The sequence below is a fragment of the Panthera tigris genome, chromosome A2 (genome assembly GCF_018350195.1).
Source record: "Panthera tigris isolate Pti1 chromosome A2, P.tigris_Pti1_mat1.1, whole genome shotgun sequence".
In the NCBI taxonomy this organism is placed as follows: domain Eukaryota; kingdom Metazoa; phylum Chordata; class Mammalia; order Carnivora; family Felidae; genus Panthera; species Panthera tigris.
The window spans coordinates 146,576,545-146,596,033 of record NC_056661.1 but is presented as its reverse complement, the minus strand read 5'-3'; the positions used below and the strand labels follow the sequence as shown (position 1 = coordinate 146,596,033).

Genomic DNA, 19,489 nt, shown 5'->3' with positions numbered 1-19,489 from the left:
GCTGTTCAGTACTTGCTGAAGATGAAGACATGTGGTTGGTCCATTCAGGGGCTAGTGTGTGGCCTCAGGTGTGCATTGGTCCAATCCAGTGCCCTCCGCAGGTAGGCAACAGAGGAGAGACTGGGCCACTCTGTGCAGAAAGGACCTCACTGTTAGAATAACGCAAAGCCATCCGGGTGGCTCACCACCCATTTCTTCAGGTGAGAAGGTTGGAGCCCCTGCCCTCTCCCCACTCCGCTCCCAACCCCTCCCTCCCTCTCTTTCTCACACACAGACACATTTGTAAATACTCTCTTTGGAGAAATGGACTGGGCTTCTGGCACACACCAAGGCAAGCCATGTTAAAGGGACAGAGTGTTGGGCGTCTGCTGTTTGCGGTGGAGACAGTGGTCCCTAATTTGGACCCACAGGAGGCATCTCAGGGTGCAGGGTGCAGGACAGACCATCCATCTACCTGTGAGAAGTTTCACAGGTAGTTTCCTGTCAGAAATGGCAGGAGTCTTTGCTTCTGAAGACAGTCATGTCCTGTCAGTGAGGACCTGGGTTTTTCACCCCAGTCTCTCTGACCATCTACTGGTGACAGAGTATAACTGTCGGGAGGAAGGTCTGGACCCAGGCATGTTAGCAGAGATGTGCCTGGTTGCTGGCCGTGGAGAAGCCAGGGAGGTCCTCTGTTCGTGGTTTTCCCCAAAATGACCTGATGACACAGCCCTTGACCCCACAAACACATGTACCTCGGCAAGTGTGAAGAGACAATGGCGCATAGCTCCTTAGGAGGGGCGGGGGTGGGACCGTCACGGAAAGCCCTAGGTCTCCACTATAAAATGGAGCATTGGCATTTATTGCCTTCCAGAAATAGTGTCAATGAATCGAGTCTCTCGCTGGAACGTTTATACCTGGAATGTCATTAAATCACCCAGAACCCTGAGGAATCTGAGGATGTTTAGGGGGTGGACCGCAGGTCTGGAAGAGAGTGGGCCCATCTGGGATGGAGTGAAGGAACCAAATTGCACCAGGGCAGGGAACGGAGGGCACTGAATGTGAGAAGCGGTGGGGGTGGGGGGGCACCCACACTAGACGAAGGTTGTGAAGGATGAAGTCCAGGTGAGGCAGGGGGCAGGCCGGCCTCCTCTGAGGCCGCAGGCTCCTCTGAGAAAGGTCATTCCATTACACTCTTGTCCCCAGGCCCAGACCTCCCGCCAAAATGCAATCAGCTCAACAAAGCAGCTGGCGAGCGTGTCTGTGTGTGGCTGGCTTTCTGAGGTCAGAGGAGGCCCCCTCCGACCGGCTCCCTCCCTTGCCAGCGCTCTCTGCTTTCATCTCCCTCCCTCTGCCTCCCTCGGAAGGTTTCCAGAATGAACGACGGGTCTGCGGTCACAGCAAGGCCGTGGCTTGGGGCAGGGTGGCCATCACCGCCCTCACTGGCCCAGGAATGCTCTGGCAGCAGATTGAACTGTCATCCCACTGCGAGCCTCTGAGCGTGATGGCTCGAGGAACACAAGAGTGCCACGTGTGCCGGGCTGTCCCCGAACTCCTCGGCCTGGACCGGGGGAGGTGGAGGTGTGGGCATGGCAGAGGATCTATGGATTCATGGTCTCGGTGCACTGAGGGATTCGGGCCAGGGTGAGACTGTTCCAGAGCCCCCGAAGATGCCACTACACTCGCCTGGTCAAGCCCAGTTCTGGGACTGCCCAGGGCCTGTCATTGGTACCTGCGCCTACACAGCTCGCCAGTGCCCCACGTGCCTCAGCCTGGTCCCTGCAACCCCCACCCCCCACCCCGGTGATCCCATCACCCTCCTCTGTTCTAGATGCTCAGGCTTGCTTTCACCGGCTCCGAAGCCGTAAGCATTCAGCTGCAGGCCGAGCTGGGATGACCGAGACTCCTGGGTGCTCCCCGCTGCCCTGATGGCTCCCTGCTTTTGTAGGTCCCTGGCCCCTTTTATGTGGCCCACAGTGAGCAGGCAGCTGGGGAGGGGGGTATAGCTGTCTCTGGGGGGCACCGGGGCCCTTCTCTTCCTCATTAGGAAGCCGCACCACTCCCCTCTGGCGGAGAGGTTGGGGTTTGCCGCATAAAATGTCAAATTGCAGAAATTAAAAATGTAAATGCTGGCATCTAATTAGCCCGTTGACAGCAGCACACAGCTGCAAGTGACAGTGACTGATTGCCTTCTGCCAGCCTCTCTCCCCAAGCAGCCCCCGGCCCCGCCCTTCTCCCGGGTAACCCCCCAGAGAGGGGAGGGCATCGAGGCAGAGCAACTGTTTCGAAGAGACTTTGGGCACTGTGGGGGGGGGGCGGGGGGGACAGCCCTTGCGTCTGTGGGAGAAGGGGTCAGAAGGACACCAGAGACATACTGGACCACACTTTGGTGGCCGGGAGCAAGGCCCATGCAGGAGACGGCTCGTCCGTAGTCCTGCTTCCAGCCCAGTTCACCCTCTGCCCAGGTCTGGGCCACATCCCTTCCCTCTGCGCCCCCTGCATCCAGAGCTATAGAGGGGCTCTCCGGGGCCAGCCTCTGAAGCACACGCAAGAGAGCCCACCAGGTCCCCAGGGGATCACGCACAGGCATCCACTGGCCCCAGTGCTGGGAGGATCCATCTGTCCTCGACTCGTGCGTGCACGGCTCCAGCTCCTTTCTTCCGCACTCCCTTCCCTGGTAGGTATTACTCGGACATCGGGAAGATGCCGGCCATCAGTGACCAGGACATGAACGCATACCTGGCCGAGCAGTCCCGGATGCACATGAATGAGTTCAACGCCATGAGCGCACTCTCGGAGATCTTCTCCTACGTGGGCAAGTACAGCGAGGAGGTGAGCCCACCCTGCCCGGCGCCTGCTGGGAAAGACAGGGAAGCTATGGAAAAATCCCCGCCTGTGGCAATCTCTGTGCACAAGAGCACGGGAACCCCAGACCACGCTCTGTGTCTGCTGGGGAAGCTGTCTGTCGCCCTGGATTTGGGGGCTCTGTGCCACAGATGGGGATCGTAGGAATGCCCCATTCTGTAAATTCCGCATTAATCCTGTTCTCAGATATTTAGATAAAGTGTCTGTTTCTTTCCTTTTCTTTTTAAAATTCTTATTTCTTCCCTGCTTGTCCCTCCTTTTATTTTTCCCTTTTCGCTCTCTGATCTAATCCTCTTTAAACAAGCAGTTTCCCACTCTCATGGCAGGCTGAATGGTATGGTATGGTATGGTGGGATAGAACAGGACAGGACGGGATAGGACAGGACAGGATGGGACAGGATCAGAACAGAACAGATACAGAGCAGAGTGGAATGGCATCTATTTTACTTGCTGTGTTCCCCAGGTGGAAAATCTCACCTGGGGTCATTGCCACTGCAGACACTGCCTTCTTCCTGGCCAGTACAGAGGTGCTTCCAGATTTCTTAGTCATGCAGGCTTAGCCCGAGTGGGTTCAGAATCCAGGCTCCCTCTGTCTGAGCAGCAGCATAACCACCTTCTCCTTGAGCAGAAGGTGGTAACAGGAGCTAAAGCCAGTGCCCCCCTTCTCTGCCTCCTCTCTATCTCGTCACTGAGAGAGGGTCTAGGAACCCCAGGCTAAGGAGGGAGCCCCAGCAGGCCACGAGCAGCATAGTGCTGTGAACGCCAAGTGCAGGGGAAGCCAGCCGTGAGTCCCTCAGGGGAGGGACCGAGACTGCAGGCCATTGCTGGTCTGGGGCAAAGTTTTCACCTGTCCGTGGCCACGTGAGAGAAGTAAGGACGATGCGGAGTGTGTTAGGGTGGGAGTGTAACGGCCTCATCTTGGAAGGACTGCCCTTTAGTCTACAAGGACACTCATCTGCTCGTGGTATGAAAATGTCCCATCCTCGTGAAATGCTGGTGCCAGTAACCGGCAGTTCTTGGCCAGCTAAGAGGTTGGCAATCCCATCTTGGTCTCCCCCATTAAAACTGCATTAAGTGGGCCAAGAAATCCAAGGCTCTAGGAGCCTCCCTTCGAGCCTTCACCCTCCTCCGCCTCCCTGCCCCTCAGCCCCAGCACCGGCACAAGCATGCCTGTTTGTCTCACGCATCCCTTGTGGAGCAGACTTTGTGGGAAGGGCACACGCATGTGTTCTGTGACTCTGTCCTCTGCACTGGAGCAGCCCACGTGGGGACCAATAGTTCCCCCATTTTACAGATGAGGCAGTGAGGGTTCAGAGAGGTGACATGTTTTGCCCCAGATCACCTCGCTAGAAACTGGTTATTCAATCCCGTATCTCCTGAGTCTGAGTCATATTCTAACACATTTTCCATCGTGTTCCACAGTTGCTCACCGTCACTGTCCTCAACCAACCATCTGATCTCAGAAAAGGCTTTGGCAGACTTTGTCATGAGGTGCTGATGACCAGGAAAGCTTGAGATAGGGCTCTTTGAAGGATATTTGTTTGATAATGGACAGTGAAGCCAAACGACTTTCTAAATGTGGGACGTGGGGCTTCGTGATGCTGATAAGGAAGATATTCCTTTTTTTGGATGAAGGGTGGGATTTCTTATTATCTGTGAGGTCCCATTCCCCAGAGACACAGGGCACCGGACTTTACAGGGGTCACTTGTTAACCTGCAGGTCACTGGCACATCTTTGCACAGGTGTCTTCGGCCCACTGCCAGCTGTCTTCCGTGGACAGTGAAGTGCACACATTTATTCAGACATGCTGATGTAGGTGCTGACACCCTGAGCTCACTGACACAGGGCTACCCACACACTGCACCCCGCGCCCGCGTTAGCCAGTTAGCCAGGCTGCCTGCTGACCCAGCAACGTTTCGTGCGCATCTGCACATACACATGGCTTCCCAAGCCTGACCGCACCCGCCCCAAGAACGCGAACGTGAACGCACAGACTCGTAACCCCCCTGTTCTTGGCCCTTCAACAGATCCTCGGACCTCTGGACCATGACGACCAGTGTGGGAAGCAGAAACTGGCCTACAAACTAGAACAAGTCATAACCCTCATGAGCTTAGACAGCTGAGAACCGTCCTTCCAGGGCCCCTGGGGGGAGGGACACACCAAGCCGTGCCTCAGTCTAGATTATCATCTTTACCAAGTGCAAGTTCCGACTGGCGTCAGCAGCATCCCCTGAGCAGCGCTGTCTCTCTCTCCGCCTCTTTGCGTCTCTCCCTTCTCCCTGCATCCCTTCTCTCTCAGTTGCTCTGCCAACACGACCGAACCACACCGCCACCCCTCAGTTAGTCCAGGATGGCCAGGCTCAGGCGAGGGGCCCAGCCAGAAGATACCAGAGGGGCTCTCTTTACCGGGTGAGCCCAGGCGTCAGCAGCGGGGCCCGAAAGATGGCCGAGGAGCCGCGGAGAGAGGACGTTCCTGTGCTGCTGCTCCCCCCTCGGTCCCCTGGGCCGGACCTTGGTCTAGGGAAGAGGCAATGAGCTCAGTATTATCTTCACTGGGAAGACATCACCTGGCTCTCTCCCTTCTCACATTTCCACCTCCAGGGGGTCTGTCCGTGTGTGGCTCTGTTGTAACTGTGAGAATGGCCACAGCTCCTGCATGGCCAGAGTGGGGGCAGGGGTGAGGAGCTGGGTGGTGCTTTTCGAGCTGCCTCTCACTTGTTGTGTTGGTGTCCCGAGGCTTCCTGGTCCCCTTCCGGTCTTCTTGGAGCCCTTCCAAGTGCTCCTAGGGACCTGCCTGTCCCCTCTCCTCCCCTGTCTGTGGAAAGCCAGACAGGAGAAACAGCAGTTACCTTCCACGATGGAGAGCCTCCAGACCTTCTGGTCTGGCTCAAAGGGGCAGAAACATAACATGGAGGGGGAGAAAGGGAAAGAGAGTTGCATCCATCCTGGAAGCAGAATTTGTTTTTCATTCACCACCCCCCCCCCCACCAAGTGCAAGCACGCCCGTGGTCATGGGTCTGATCGATTGCCAGATCTTCGATGCTGTCCAGAGAAAGCACCTGCATCCTCCTTGGTTGGCGCTCATCAAGGGTCAATGTAAAATGCAGGGTACATCCAGGAGATTCTACCTCCAGCCGCCTTTATGGCTCCGTCCTCACCACCCTTCCTGAGAACTCTAGAGAATGCTGGGGCAGAGAGCTGAGCCCCCGCCCCCCCGCAGAGCCTGGTGCCATTGCTACGCAGATGACTTTGTCATTCCACTGTCCAGACCTCCTTGGCGATGACTCCTTCAACATCCTCTGTCTCCTCAGTCACTGCCCTTCCTCACCTCCTCCCCAGTCATTATGGAAAGAATCACACTCAAGCACAGCCTCATGGAGCCAAACCAAAATGCCAGCCAAACTCAGCCCCCAGCTTGCCATGTCCGGGACGGACCGAGAACTCTAGCTGAAGGACGTGGCCAGCAGCGACAGAAGAGATATACAATGGACCTCAGCCCTGGCGTCTGTTTCTCCACCTGTCCCTCCATCTCTGGATGGATCATCTCAGCTTGTCAGGCAAATGTGTGCTGAGACATGGGTGAGCAGGGGCTGTGGTAAGAGACGGTCTAACAGAGGGTCATGGAAACCTTAATCCTGAAGGGACCTTAGATGCCATCTGACCCAGTTTCCCACCATAAACAAGATTCTCTCCTGGCAGCCTTGGTGGCTAGTTGTACACCACTCTGGGAGACGAGGAGAAGCATCATCTAAGGTGCGGTTATGGGTGAGGGTTCCAGTCTTGCCTTCACTCCCCGAGCATCAGACGTTATTCCCTGCAATCCACTCAAAATGAGCCCCCATTGGAAAGAGGACGGAACCGCTCCATTTCCAGCAAAGTCTATGGAGCACCCTGTACTTTTAAGAACGCTAGCCCCTTCGGGTCTGAATATGTGTGCATGTGTGAGTGTGTGTGTGTGTGTGTGTGTGTGCACGCGTGTGCGTGCGTGGGTGTGTCTGCCCCAGAAGTAGGCAGAGAGCTCAGAAGGATTCCTTGTCCTATGTAGGGGACTGTGAAGTGTTTCCCTTCTCCCCCCTTGCTCATTCATCGCAGCTTCAGGACATTTCAACGCTAGCTTTCCATGCTGAGCACGGGTGGATGGAAGGAGAGCCACCTGTCTGTAGGAAACCAGGGTGGTCACTGGCCAAAAGCGGCCTGGACTGGACTAGAGGCTGGGTGGAGGTGACCCACAGCAGGGCATTATGTGGTGCCAAGGAGGACAAATGGGGACAAAACACAAGTAGCCTAACAACAGGAAGGGGAGGATGGGGATGAGACACATGCCAAGGGGGAAAAGTAACCAAAGGTTTGGCAGATAAAGTGCCAGGTGAGGAGCATGGGATTTCTACCCTTGACCATTTTATTTCCTCCCAAGAAGCCACGGGCCCTGGCCAGAAAGCAAGCACGTGGGAGGCAGGCGGAGGAGGCTCCACGGCCACTGAGATGTATTTGCACACATGAGGGGTTGGGGAGGTGAGAGACACAAACATATTTAACAGATTTGCTGAATGCAAGCGAGTGTATGTGTGAGCGCGTGTATGAGTGAGTGTGTTTGATTTATTTTTTAAGTTTTGCACAGTTAGAAAAAAATGAACAGGCAGACAAGAAGACTGTTATCATGGTTCTGCTGAAGCTTTTATTTTTTACCGGATTATTATTATTGTTGTTATCGTTCCTTTGTCGGTACAGAACTTCCCCCCTGACCCCCGCCATGTTTTGTCACAAGAGAAACTTCAAAACCCTCAGAGAAACCTCAGTGTCAGGAAGAAAGAGGAGAGGACAGTCTCCTGGCTCTCCTCCTTTCTCCTAGAAGAGGGTTTGAGGACAGATTTTACCTTAATTGTTGGCGGGGGGGCAGGTGTGGGTCGCTGCTGGTGTTTTGTTTGCCGAAGCCTCTGCAGCCTGCTCGGGCTGGAGAGAGAGGACAGACTCATCCAGAGCTGCAACCTGTCTTGCCCACAAAAATTCTCTTTCCTTTCGCTGTTTGTTTTCCATTTCTTCCGTTTGGATTCATGGTGCATGTGTGATACGTTTCAAAGTACAGGCAAGGCAGCATTGTCAAAAAGCTGTCCTTGCCTCCCCCATGTTCTTTCCAGAACTCCCCTTGGGATCCCCGATCTCCTCCTGGCAGGCCAGAGACCCCGAGAGCTGCCCCGGGGGGACATGTGGGCCAGCACACCGCAGAGAAGGGAGCTGGGCAGACTGGTCCAGTGGAAGGGAGCCCCCTCGAGGCCTCCCCCCCCCCCCCCGTGACAGTGAATTTCCAGGGTCATAACTCTGTTTAAGGTGGAACCTTTATCTAACTCCTTGAGTCCCAGGCAGACAGGAAGGGAGACAAGGCCCATCTCCTCTCACCTCTCCCTTCAACCACCTCCTGCACCTTCCACCCCTGAGATGGTGCTGGGAGATCCCACAGTCAGAATAACTGACATGGGTTAGGTGGGGATTTTGAATGTAGAAGGGAGATGGGCTGAAGGCTGGTAGTGGTAGGAGGTGGGGAGCTTGGTGGGGTCCCGAACTGAAAAGGATGGATGGGTAGAAGCTGAGAAAGACAGCTGCAGGCAGGTCACTCCTCTCGCGGGGCATGAGTCTCCCCACGTGTGGGCTTTGCCATCCTTTGTCCTTCCACGGAAGGAGAGAACCCCCCCCATCTCTCGGTAACTGCAGGCGGTACCACTAAGTGAAGTTGGCTATGGTGTCAGTTAATTCCTCAGGAAAATATTTTTTTCTTGCCTTCTTTCAATGGGGTCTGAATTTGGGGACCGAGGACAACCTGAGTGTTCACAGGCCAAAGTAGGCTCACACCCCTAGACCCTCCCTCTCGGGAGCCGGTGGGCTGGCGGGTCAGGCCCCGGATGCTTGAGCAGGGCTACGGTCGAGAGAGAAGTCATTTTCAGTAATCCCAAAGTGAAGCAGACTGTCCAGGACTGTGCCAGGCAGAAGCGGGAGTCGCCGACAGGTAAGGTCGCTGACCTGGTCCGCTCGGGTCCCCGTCTCACCCCGCCCCCCGCCAGCCCTGGGCTAATGTCGAGGTACTGTCCCAGCACCCCACTTCCCCCTGCCCGAGGTCCTTGTGCTCATGTCCCTCTTGCATGTCTGGCTTCTGAGGGTGTCCCTCCCCTGCAGAGGGGAGTGTGTCCCCTCATCCCCCTCACCTGCAGTCTCTGCCCCAAGGCCATGCATCCACTCTTACCTGGAGCCTCTGACCTCACAGCCCAGCACCCCTTCCCCTGCACCACCCTGGGGAGGCCCTAGGCCCCTCACACCCTTTTGACAATGCCTCCATGAGTAGTTGGGGGTCTGGCCCTGGGGACCCCCCAGCAGAGGAGCCACAAGCAATGATTTCCCAAGCACCCTCCAGTCCAAGAGGCAAGTCCTGCTGATGTTTCCAGAGCCCTCAACAACCTGTTAAGATGGGGCTCGCTTTGACCTAATAGGCAAAACCCTATTTTCCATCTGTCTCCGTTCTTAGGAATAAGGGGACACTGCCTTTGGCTTCATAGGATGTAAAGTCAAATACTTAACCTAGCGAAGGTTAAGCTTAATTACTCAAGAACAAACTTTCCCACCTCTCACAGAGCAAGGAGGGAGGGGAAGAGGCAGGGAGGCCCAGAGACACCCCTTCCCCGGCCCTTCCAGGAATGGGCCACCCCAACAGGCAGTCCCAGCGAGAGTCTGAAAGGCCTCCGAAAGGCATTCCTGGGAAGGACTAACCCCCAGGCACCAGAGTCCCCAAGAGAAGACCCTGCCCTGGGCAGATCCTGGCTCCTTCGTGGCCTTTCTCCTCACTCCTAGTTCACATCAAGGCCCTCCCGTCAGCCCCCCATGCCTCCAGTCAGCTCCCAGGACAGATGACGGAGGGCCCTTGACCCCTCAGCCCCTCCTTGTTTCTTTATTCTGTATGTGGGCTGTTTATTTGGGGTCTGAGGTTATTTTTCGTCTGTATATGTTAAGCGTTTGAGATTAAGGAGGGAGCCCAGGTGTGGGTGTAAAGTCCAAATTGCTGGAAGGAAGAAACAAGACTCTTCACCTGTGACTTGCAGGGATGAAGAGAGCCACAGGGCTGGGGGTGGGAGGGGCCCCCCCTGTTGTTAGAAAATGGGTCCAAATAGTTCCCAGATGTGGACACGCCAGTCCTGGGGAAGCTGATACTCTTGGTGCTTCCCCTGCACCTCTGATAGCTGAGGCCTGCAATGCTACCCCTCCTCCGCCTGCCTCCTGCCACCTCACCCCTACAGGTGTGGCAAACGAGAGCCTTTACGGAGCAGGAAGCTGAGGTACGGCCACAGGTGACATTGGAGAGGCAGCTCCAGAGGCTGGGACACCATGAGCCTCCGAGAGTAGGGGGCCCTCCGCTGGAAAACTTACAAAGAACATTCCTCCCATTCAGAAAGGAGTCTCTGTAGTAAAAATTTCAGACTTTCAAAAGCGACCTTTTTTTTTAACTACAAATCTTTGCTCCCCGATAAAAATTGTGGGGTTTGTGTTTAGTAGGGGGGAGTATCCAACTTTATAAAATAGGATTTTTTTGGTTGTAGAAGTAATCATACTCACTAGAGTCTCAAATTCCTTGGGTAGACTGGTGACAACCCCAAAGCAAAGCTAAATGAAACAAAAGCCCTAATAAATGAAAAGAGGTGTCTGTCTGTATTGGCAGAGATAGTGAGGTGGGTGGGGGGCTCTGTGCCCTCAGCTGGGTGCACCCCACCTTCCCTTCTCCTCACCCCCTTTCGCTTTGTCCAGTCTTGGCTCTCTGGGCTGCCCCTGGTGTGGCTGAGTCCCATGCGGTTCCCATCTGCTTCCCTCAAACTGTAGGGACACCCTTCTAAGGATCGGTCATGGAGGGATGAAGTCCCCTCCCCTGAGAATGCAAATGCCCATGGCAAATAGGCACGGTCTATGAAGCTCATCTTCCACCATTTTTTTTTTAATCTGGAATTAGAACATCTTTTGTTAGTATCTTTGATCTTATGACTCAAGCACATTTTGGAAGGGCTCCCTTCCAAGAGTGGAATTCAAAACAGAGGATATGGCTAAAGAGCAACACAAAGGACGCTTAATAAAGTGAGACCGCGTACCAAACAGGACTGCTGGATGCAAGTCAGGCCCACGACCAAGATGGGATACGTGTCTCGTGTGTTCTCCTTCCTTCTCCCTTCCCTGATGTTCTCCCCAGCTGTTGGCTCGTTCAACCTTCCGTTCTTTAAAAAGAAAAGCTAGTTTACCTCAAAGAATCTTGTTTCCATTTGGAAACCAATGACTTTGTGTTCTAGAGTAGATGACCCTCCCCTCCATCACTCCTTGCCTGGGTCTGGTGTGCTTGAGGCCTGAGGTCCTTGCTTAGTCATGTGATGGCTACGTTGACCAAGAACAAGAGCCCCAGGCCCTGAGATAGGAAGGATTGGGTGCAGCTGGCCTCCTCCCCACCTTAGCTGGTAAGGACCAGCCTATCTCTGCCAGCAGGGTCCTGCCAAGTCACCATTGTAACCAGCAACTCCAGGGTACCACCACCAAGAACGGCTCCATGAGCCGAGGTGCAGGGGAAGCGGAGTCTGGCCTGGTCACACAACCCAGAGTCAAGTCAAATACTAGAGGGAAGAGGAGAACAGGAAAGAATGAATGGGTGGTTGGAGGAACAGGCAGAGGCCTTTGAGTCTCAGAGAGAGGCTGCTGAAGGAGGTAGGGCGGGTCATTCCTGCTCCAGTCACCCCCTTCCAGCCCCGCCCCACCTCTGTTTCCATAAAGCTCCCACCTTGAACACTGACCCTTTGTTAGAACAAAGCAAAACATATCTTTAGACAACAGTGTTACAATGAGCCTCAAAGATAGGTGGATGAAATCTTTTAGAGGAAGAGGGTCTTCTGGTTTTGATTTAAAAAAACAAAAAAAAAAGAGTATCCTAGCAAGATTTAAAAAAAAAGATTTAAAAAGTAAAGTTTTTAAAAAGGAAACCTATGCTATTTAAATTGGAGCCCAGTTGTAACTTGGTAAAGGCAAGCTTCTGTACCTTTGTTATAATTAATTGTATACCTGTGTATGTAAATATAAGGCATTCCTATTTTGCAGTTCAGAACAAAAAAAAAAAAACCTATTTGTAATATAGAATAAAGTTTATTAAAAAATAATAAAAATGCAGTTTGGGATTTGGGTCTTTCTTCATGTGTCTGGCTGGAAGGGGGGAGAGGGGAAAGCTGGCCATAAATAGGCCTCCATGGTGCACAGATATGGAAGCGTCCCTCTCCAGCTCCATGATGTCTAAACTCAACCACCAGAGGTCAAGTCTTTCACTTAAGGCTCTGGCTTCGGTTACAAAGCAGCTGTCTCTGGAGGTGATAGTCCTCCCAGCAAGGGAGAGCAAGCATACTTCCGGCCAGTGCTGTCCGCACACATCACTTCCACACGAAGCCGGATCAGCCTCTGAATGCTTCCCAACACAGCCCTCCAGGCACGCACGACTGACCCGCTAGATAGAGTTGGTGCCGGAGAGAACACGAGTTGCCATCCCTGCTTTAAGTCTTAGCCAACTACACCTTAGCATACGTGATTGTATCAGTCTCTCTGTCCCCGAGCGTTCTGATAGAGGGTAGAAATCTTGACCCCAGTTGTGCCCCTAGTGTAGAAGTAGGACAGGGGGAGAAAGAGAATGGGAGGCGTGGCGGTGGGGGCAGGGAGCAGGGAAGAGGCGGCCGTCTGCCCCCCACCCACGTCCCTCTGTGGTCCAGGCTGGCGTCCAGGTGGCAGCGCGAGGGGGAAAGGGAAGCGCAAGCAGACGGGGCGGTGTGGGCCCCAGTCTGGGCCCGGGGACTCTGTGTCCTCTGCTGTATGTTCAACTGGCCGCCCTTGCGCAGATGCCTCTCTGAGCCTCACCCAGGTCAGCAGACAGAGAAGGTTGAGCTCCACGTCTCCACCATTCTTATCATTCAAGGTGAAAACCAGAGAAGAGAACAGGAAGTAAGAGGATGAGGAAGGAAAGGAAACATGGAAGGGGGGAGAGTAAGTGAGGAGGAGAGGTGGGAGAAGTAAGACAGACCCTAAGCACTCAACAGCAAATCCTGCCCTCCCCCGTCTCCCTGCTGCCCCTGCGCCCCCGCCCCTGCAGCCCCTCGGCTCCTCCAGCCTTCAAAGCAGAGCCCCCAGAGTGTGAGGGCGGGAAGTTCACCAACATGGGACCTCTGACTTGGTGCCAAGTCCGCAAGTCCTGGCTTGCCTCACAGAACTCTCCCACCTTCCAGAAGAGACCCCCTCCTGAGGTAAGAGGGAGCTGCTAAGGGGCCAGCACAGCTCCACAGTGAGACCAAAACACTATCACCTCTGGGAGACACCTCCTATAGCCGGCGACCAATGACGGGCGCCTTCAACCTGGGGACCATGAGGGAACAGATGACAGCTAGGAGGGAGAGCGGGAATTAGCGACCCCAAGACCAGCCCAGACTGCACGGATTGAGATCGGAGTGGTGGTTTTTGTCTCTTTCAGTAGGTCCAACTGACGAGGAAAGTGTATTTCTCCCTTTTCCTACATCATGAGGCAGGCTGTGGCAGGGACGATGGTTTAGTGTGAAAGTTCCAATCAGATTCCACACACGATCGAGTTCCTGCCACGTCCGCAGACTCCTTTACCTGTATGATCTCATACTTGATCACAGGCAACCACCATGACCTTGAGCAGACCGCTTCTCCGTGATGTGGTTTCCTTATCCATGACCTGAAGACACTTCTAGCTGTTCTATGAGACCCAGGAGATGGGGCGGGGGGGGGGCGAGGGGGGGGAAGGCCGATTTAGATAACAAAAGTGAAAAAAGACCCTGAGCGCCACGAAGGGTCACACGTGCATGCGGTATTGTTATTAGTCATAAAAATGATGCTGTACAAACAGAAGAGTGGATCCAGCCTGGGGCCTCAATAGCAAATTGAGAATAGATGCCATATTCCTCGGCTCAGGCTGCTGTAACAGAGTACCAGACTGGGGGGCTTAAACCACAGGCATTTATTTCCTCACAGTTCCGAAGGCTGGAAGTCCAAGATTAACGTGCCGGGATTGGTTTCTAGTGAGACCTGTCTCTCAGGCTTGCACACAACTACCCTCTGTGTCCTCACATAGCCTTTCGTCGTGTGTGCATGGAGAGAGATCGCGGCTGTCTCTTTTCATCAGGTTAGGGCCCCACTCTGTGGCCTCCCTTAACCTTAATTACCTCCCTAGAGGCCCTACCCCAAAATTCAGTCACATGGAGGGTTAGGGCTGAATTGGGGGGAGGGGGGACACAATTCATTCTGTAACAGTGCCTTATTGATTCATTGCCAAAAAGTAAGTATCTAACATCTTATGAAAAGGGACATGTATGTACTTTGATTGTTAGACTGTAAGACTGTTGAAGGCAGAGACCATATCAGCCGAATGTATGTTACCCAAGCTTAGCAAGCGTCCAGCACAGAGCGAGTGTTCAGTAAATCACGAATGGGTGGCGGGAGGCACGCGGGCAGTGGGACTGGCAGAAAGCTGTCGGCCACAAAGTCGGTCACTTGGTTGTCTCCCCACCCAACTACTATGCCGCTATTATTTTCCACATCAGGCCACATCCTCTCCCATGAATATTTTCTCTCTAGGAAACGAATTCCTTGCCTTGCAGCCAGCGGCTTATGTTTTGCAGGTGTAGAGAGCCAGGCGCTGTGGTCAAGCACTCTCCCGGGGTTGGTAGGGCTGCTGTTGGCCCGAGCAGAATAAGTGGAGGCAGGGGCAGGTCACTTGCACACCAATCACTTTCTCCAAACCTGTCCTGCTTTCCTTATAACAAAACTCATACCCTGAACACTGCCCCCAAGCCTGCAGGGCTACAGGGAGTATGTGCTAAAGGTGAGGCAGGTGTACGAGGCTGGGCCGTGCATAGGTGATAGGATTGTGTCACTGTTCGGCAATGGCCGCCTTCCCTCCCTGAGTGAGCATGACGGCCTCCCACCCTCTTCACGGCAGGCTGGCCAAGTCACTTGCTCTGGGCCATGGCACATGAGCACTCGTGATATGCTACCTGCGGTGCTCCATCAGCCTGGACCATGAGGACGATGACAACATAGAGCCGAGATACTCGATGACTGTGCTGGCCATGTAGCACGAGTGGAAAATACACCTTTGCTGTTTTAAGTCGTTGAGGTGGGAAGGATATTTGTTACCGCAGCATGACAGACGATCCTGACTGCCACAGGGTACCAGAAATTTAACCTGACCAGTAGGTAGCCCCTTAGTTAATAGCTGATATATGAAATCTCACCATCCACCTATAGAGAATTATTCTTTTGACCTAAGTCTGTTTTTGTTTTGTTTTTTTTTTCAAGACGTTGTTAGCTATTTATACTCAATGTGACTTACTGTGTGGAAATTCCTGATTTTCCTGAGCTGGATTTTTGGGCAGGCGGGGGAAGAAGGGGAAGACTCAGAAAATGAAAGAGCAAATCTATAGAGAACAGCAGAAAAGGCAGTGGAGGGGAGGGAGGCTATCGGGAGAGAGAAATGAGGAGGATTAAGACGATCCGGAAGGACAGCCTTCGGCCAGCTCTGTGCCAGAAACTGCCTGGTGCTCACCCAGCCGCCTGCAGTGGTGAGGGGTTTTCAGCCTCAGGTAGAGGTCCCAGCACTCACACCCCACACTGCCCTACGAAGCTGTATTTGCCATCTAGGGATGAATCCAACCAAGGTCGTTTTAAAGCCTAACGTACAGTTTTCTATATACAGTAAAACCTTGCACCGCAAGTAACTTGTTCTGCGAGTGTCCCGCAACAGGAGCAAGCCTTTCTGATCAATTTTAACTTGATGAACAAGTGAAGTCTTGCCATAGGAGTAGTACATGACGTCAAACGCCACATGATCACAATTGAGCCAATGGTTCTGGAAATTCGCTTTGAAATACAAGTGCTTTGGATCACAAGCATGTTTCTGGAATGAATTATGCTCAGAAACCAAGGTTTTACTGTACTTGGATTTTCAACAATGGTCCACTTCCAGGAAAGCAGGGAACTTGTCCTCACTACGAGGCACAGACCATGTTCTCAACGCAAGTCCCACTCAAGATGGCAAGCCACCCTTAGGAGGCCACAAAGAACAATGTCTCACGATGCCTAGAAAGGCCCATCCACACACAGATGCTGGCTTTCCTCAGCAGCACCTACCGCTGCCTGGTACTAAGGCCTGGTGGCCCCTCTAAAATGCAGGCAGGGGAGCAACTCGTGCCCCCAACCGAAGAGGGCCCTTCTTGCCCTTGCCCCACATTGGAGCACACACCTGGACCACTGCTTCCCCATCTCCCAAGTCCCCAGCCATTTCCTGACTAAGCCTGCCTAATTCTAATGGGCAAGGGCAGGACCTGGGGGGACAGGAAGCAGGGGGATCATGGAGGGGAAGCTGGCCAGTCACCAGGGTTGCCTCCACCCCATTTACCTGGAGCACATCCTGTTGCCTGCACTAAAAGGACCAGAACCCCCCCCCCCCACCCACCCCCGGCCCCGACCTTGAGTGCCAGCCTCCATTGCCCCTAACTCTACACTGATTCTCATTCTTTCTTCTTCTGTAGTTTGCCTCTGCGGGTGACACAGGCTAATAGGCCATGAACTCAGAACTGGGTGAGCACACCCGTCCACACTGCTGTGACGTCAATCCCCTTCCTAATCCCCCCTTTTGCAGCCTGCACACCATCTCTACCTAGAGTAATGGTGAGACACTGCCCACCCGTGTCCAGCCGTGTTACCCTGCGTGAATTCCTAACCGGCTCCACGTCCTGGTCTCATCCGTAAGGACGAGAAAAAAATAACACCTTCCTCCCAGAAGATCAAGTGAGGCAAGGATTACAAAGCTCTCAGAGCAAGCCCTGACATCTCGCAAGTTTTTAGTGGATGGTAGTTTCTCTGGTACCGAGCGACAGCCTTCTTGAGGAAAAGCCCACATGTTCTCCCTCTGGCCCCAGCTTGTGGGACAGCATATGGTGGTCACTCTAAAAACGTTTGTGAAATAAATGAACAGAGAGGGTCCAGTCAGCGCCAGGATGTTGCAAATGCCCAAATCCTGAAATGCAAGCCGAGATAAAAGCTTCGCAATAAAGTATAGACATGAATAATTAAAAATGGTAAGTGCCTGTGGTTCCCACAAAAGCAGAGCTTGAGATGAGGGCTTGTGAGCAGGTGGCTTATTTGGGGAAAGTGGTCCTGAGGAACAGAAGTGGAGGTCGGGGGAGGAGGACAAGCCAGTGCAACGCTGTGTCACCAAGCCCGTCCCCGCCGTGGGCAGCAAGACTCTGTCTCGCTGGGTGCCTTCAGAACAGAACGTGTCCACTGGCTCCCATTCCCTGCTGCTCAGAGGCCGCCAGGGGGGCCGTTTATCCCCGCGGACTCCTAGGTCTGCATCTGGAAGAATGGCTACGCGGGTCCCCCCAGTGACCCCAGGGACGGGAGCAGAGGGGCGCTCACGAAGAATGCTGGGTGGATGCAGCGTCCGTCCCTAACGCAGGTGCGGTCTGGCTACCGTGCAAGCCACCTCGTTGCTGTGGCAACAGCTGGGGTTGAAAGGTGGGTCAAGAGCGTACAAGGTGGAGCTCGAGGAAGTCTCCAGCACCATACAGAGCCCTTTAAAGCCCTTAATAATTCTATAAAGGCAAGATTAAAGTAATTTCGAAAAGTATTTTCTCCGTAAGGGCCCTCGCTTTTCTTCTACCTCTTCGCTTTTCTATTACTTCCATCACCAGCTACAGGCCTTGCCTTTGTGCCTCCTTTCCATTATTCACCACAAAACCAAGTTTTATTCCACCTCGAAAGTTGTCACATGTGTGAGACAGGGAAAGAGCCTCCAAGCAACAGGAGACCCGATGGGATGTGGGATGTGAGGGTTGGACTCGCCCGCTGGCTCTGTGACTCATCAAACTCGCAGGTGACTTTTCAGAGGGACTTGTTGCTAATTTAACCTTCCGGCACCTTCCGCCTTGCTCCTGTGTGTTACACAATTAGCACCTTATCCCCGATGGCTGCAGCTCTAATTGCCTGTAATGTGACACTCAGCACCTTATTTTCACAGATCAATGCTGATACGTACCTGATAATTTTATTCCCTAAAAATTTTACCTTCTTTTCTACTTCCTCATCTCAATGCATAGACCAGGTGTTACATTTCTTTTATTCTGAGTTGAACACTGGATACATAGTAATAAGATAAGTGCCCACTGTTTTCTCTAAAAAAAAAAAAAAAAAAAAAAAAGCCGCAAGATTGAGTACGTCAAGAAGCACATGTAATGAAACCAAACTGATCCTGAAGATGAGGGTTCAAAATGACCAAAGCCTTCTGTATTCTATAAAAAAAAATTGACTTGGGGCGCCTGTGTGGCTCAGTTGGTTAAGCGTCCAACTTGGGCTCAGGTCATGATCTCATGGTTCGTGAGTTCGAGCCCCGCGTTGGGCTCTGTGCTGACAGCTCAGAGCCTGTAACCTGCTTCCAATTCTGTGTCTTCCTCTCTCTCTGCCCCTCCCTCCCTCATGCTCTGTCTCTCTCTCTCAAAAATAAACATTAAAAATAATAAAAATTAAAAAAAAATATAACGACTTTAAGAAAGGTAGTGCTAAGGGGTGCCTGGGTGGCTCAGTTGGATGACAACTTCGGCTCAGGTCATGGTCTCATAGTTCGTGGGTTCAAGCCCCACCTCAGGCTCTCTGCTGTCAGCACTGAGCCTACCTCAGATCCTCTCTCCCCTCTTTCCGTCCCTCCCCCACTTGTGCGCACATGCTCTCTCTCTCTCAAAAATAAAATATTTTATGGGAATGCAAGCTGGTGCAGCCACTCTGGAAAACAGTATAGAGGTTCCTCAAAAAGCTAAAAATAGAACTACCCTACAACCCAGCAATTGCACTACTAGGTATTTATCCAAGAGATACAGGTGTGCTGTTTTGAAGGGGCACATGCACCCCCATGTTTATAGCAGCACTATCAACAATAGCCAAAGTATTGAAAGAGCCCAAATGTCCATCGATTGATGAATGGATAAAGAAGATGTGGTATACACACACACAAACACACACACACAATGGAGTATTACTCAGCAATCAAAAAGAATGAAATCTTGCCATTTGCAACTACGTGGATGGAACTGGAGGGTGTTAGGCTAAGTGAAATTAGTCAGAGAAAGACAAAAATCATATGACTTCCCTCATACGAGGACTTTGAGAGACAAAACAGATGAACATAAGGGAAGGGAAACAAAAATAATATAAAACCAAGGAGGGGGCAAAACACAAGAGACTCTTAAATATGGAGAACAAACTGGGGGTTATTGGAGGGGTTGGGGGAGGGGGGAGGGGCTAAATGGGTAAGGGGCACTTAGGAATCTACTCCTGAAATCATTGTTCCACTATATGCTAACTAATTTGGATGTAAATTGAAAAAAAATAAAAAAATAAAACAAGTTAAAAAAATAAAATATTTTAAAAACAGAAAGAAAGATAGTACTGATAAGATGCTTGGAGTAGAGAAGAGAATACAAGAGTTGGTTGGGGCTGTAACCCTGATTCAATGCCCGATGACAAAGGGTCACCCCTTTCCAGGCCACAAAGACCTACTCAGAGAGGTGATTTCATAAAATGAAA

General features: G+C 52.7%; 1 protein-coding gene across 5 annotated transcripts in view; it reads left to right on the top strand.

The window, feature by feature from the left end:
- PLXNA4 (plexin A4) overlaps positions 1-5,803 on the top strand; it is a 586,108-nt gene extending 580,305 nt beyond the window's left edge. For all 5 annotated transcript variants that reach the window (XM_042972611.1, XM_042972629.1, XM_042972638.1 and 2 more), the window contains 2 exons: positions 2,661-2,811; positions 4,873-5,803. In XM_042972611.1, coding sequence (XP_042828545.1) covers positions 2,661-2,811; positions 4,873-4,968 — 247 coding nt within the window. In that variant the 3' untranslated portion in view covers positions 4,969-5,803. The remainder of the gene's footprint in view (positions 1-2,660; positions 2,812-4,872) is intronic.
- Positions 5,804-19,489: the final 13,686 nt, after the last annotated feature.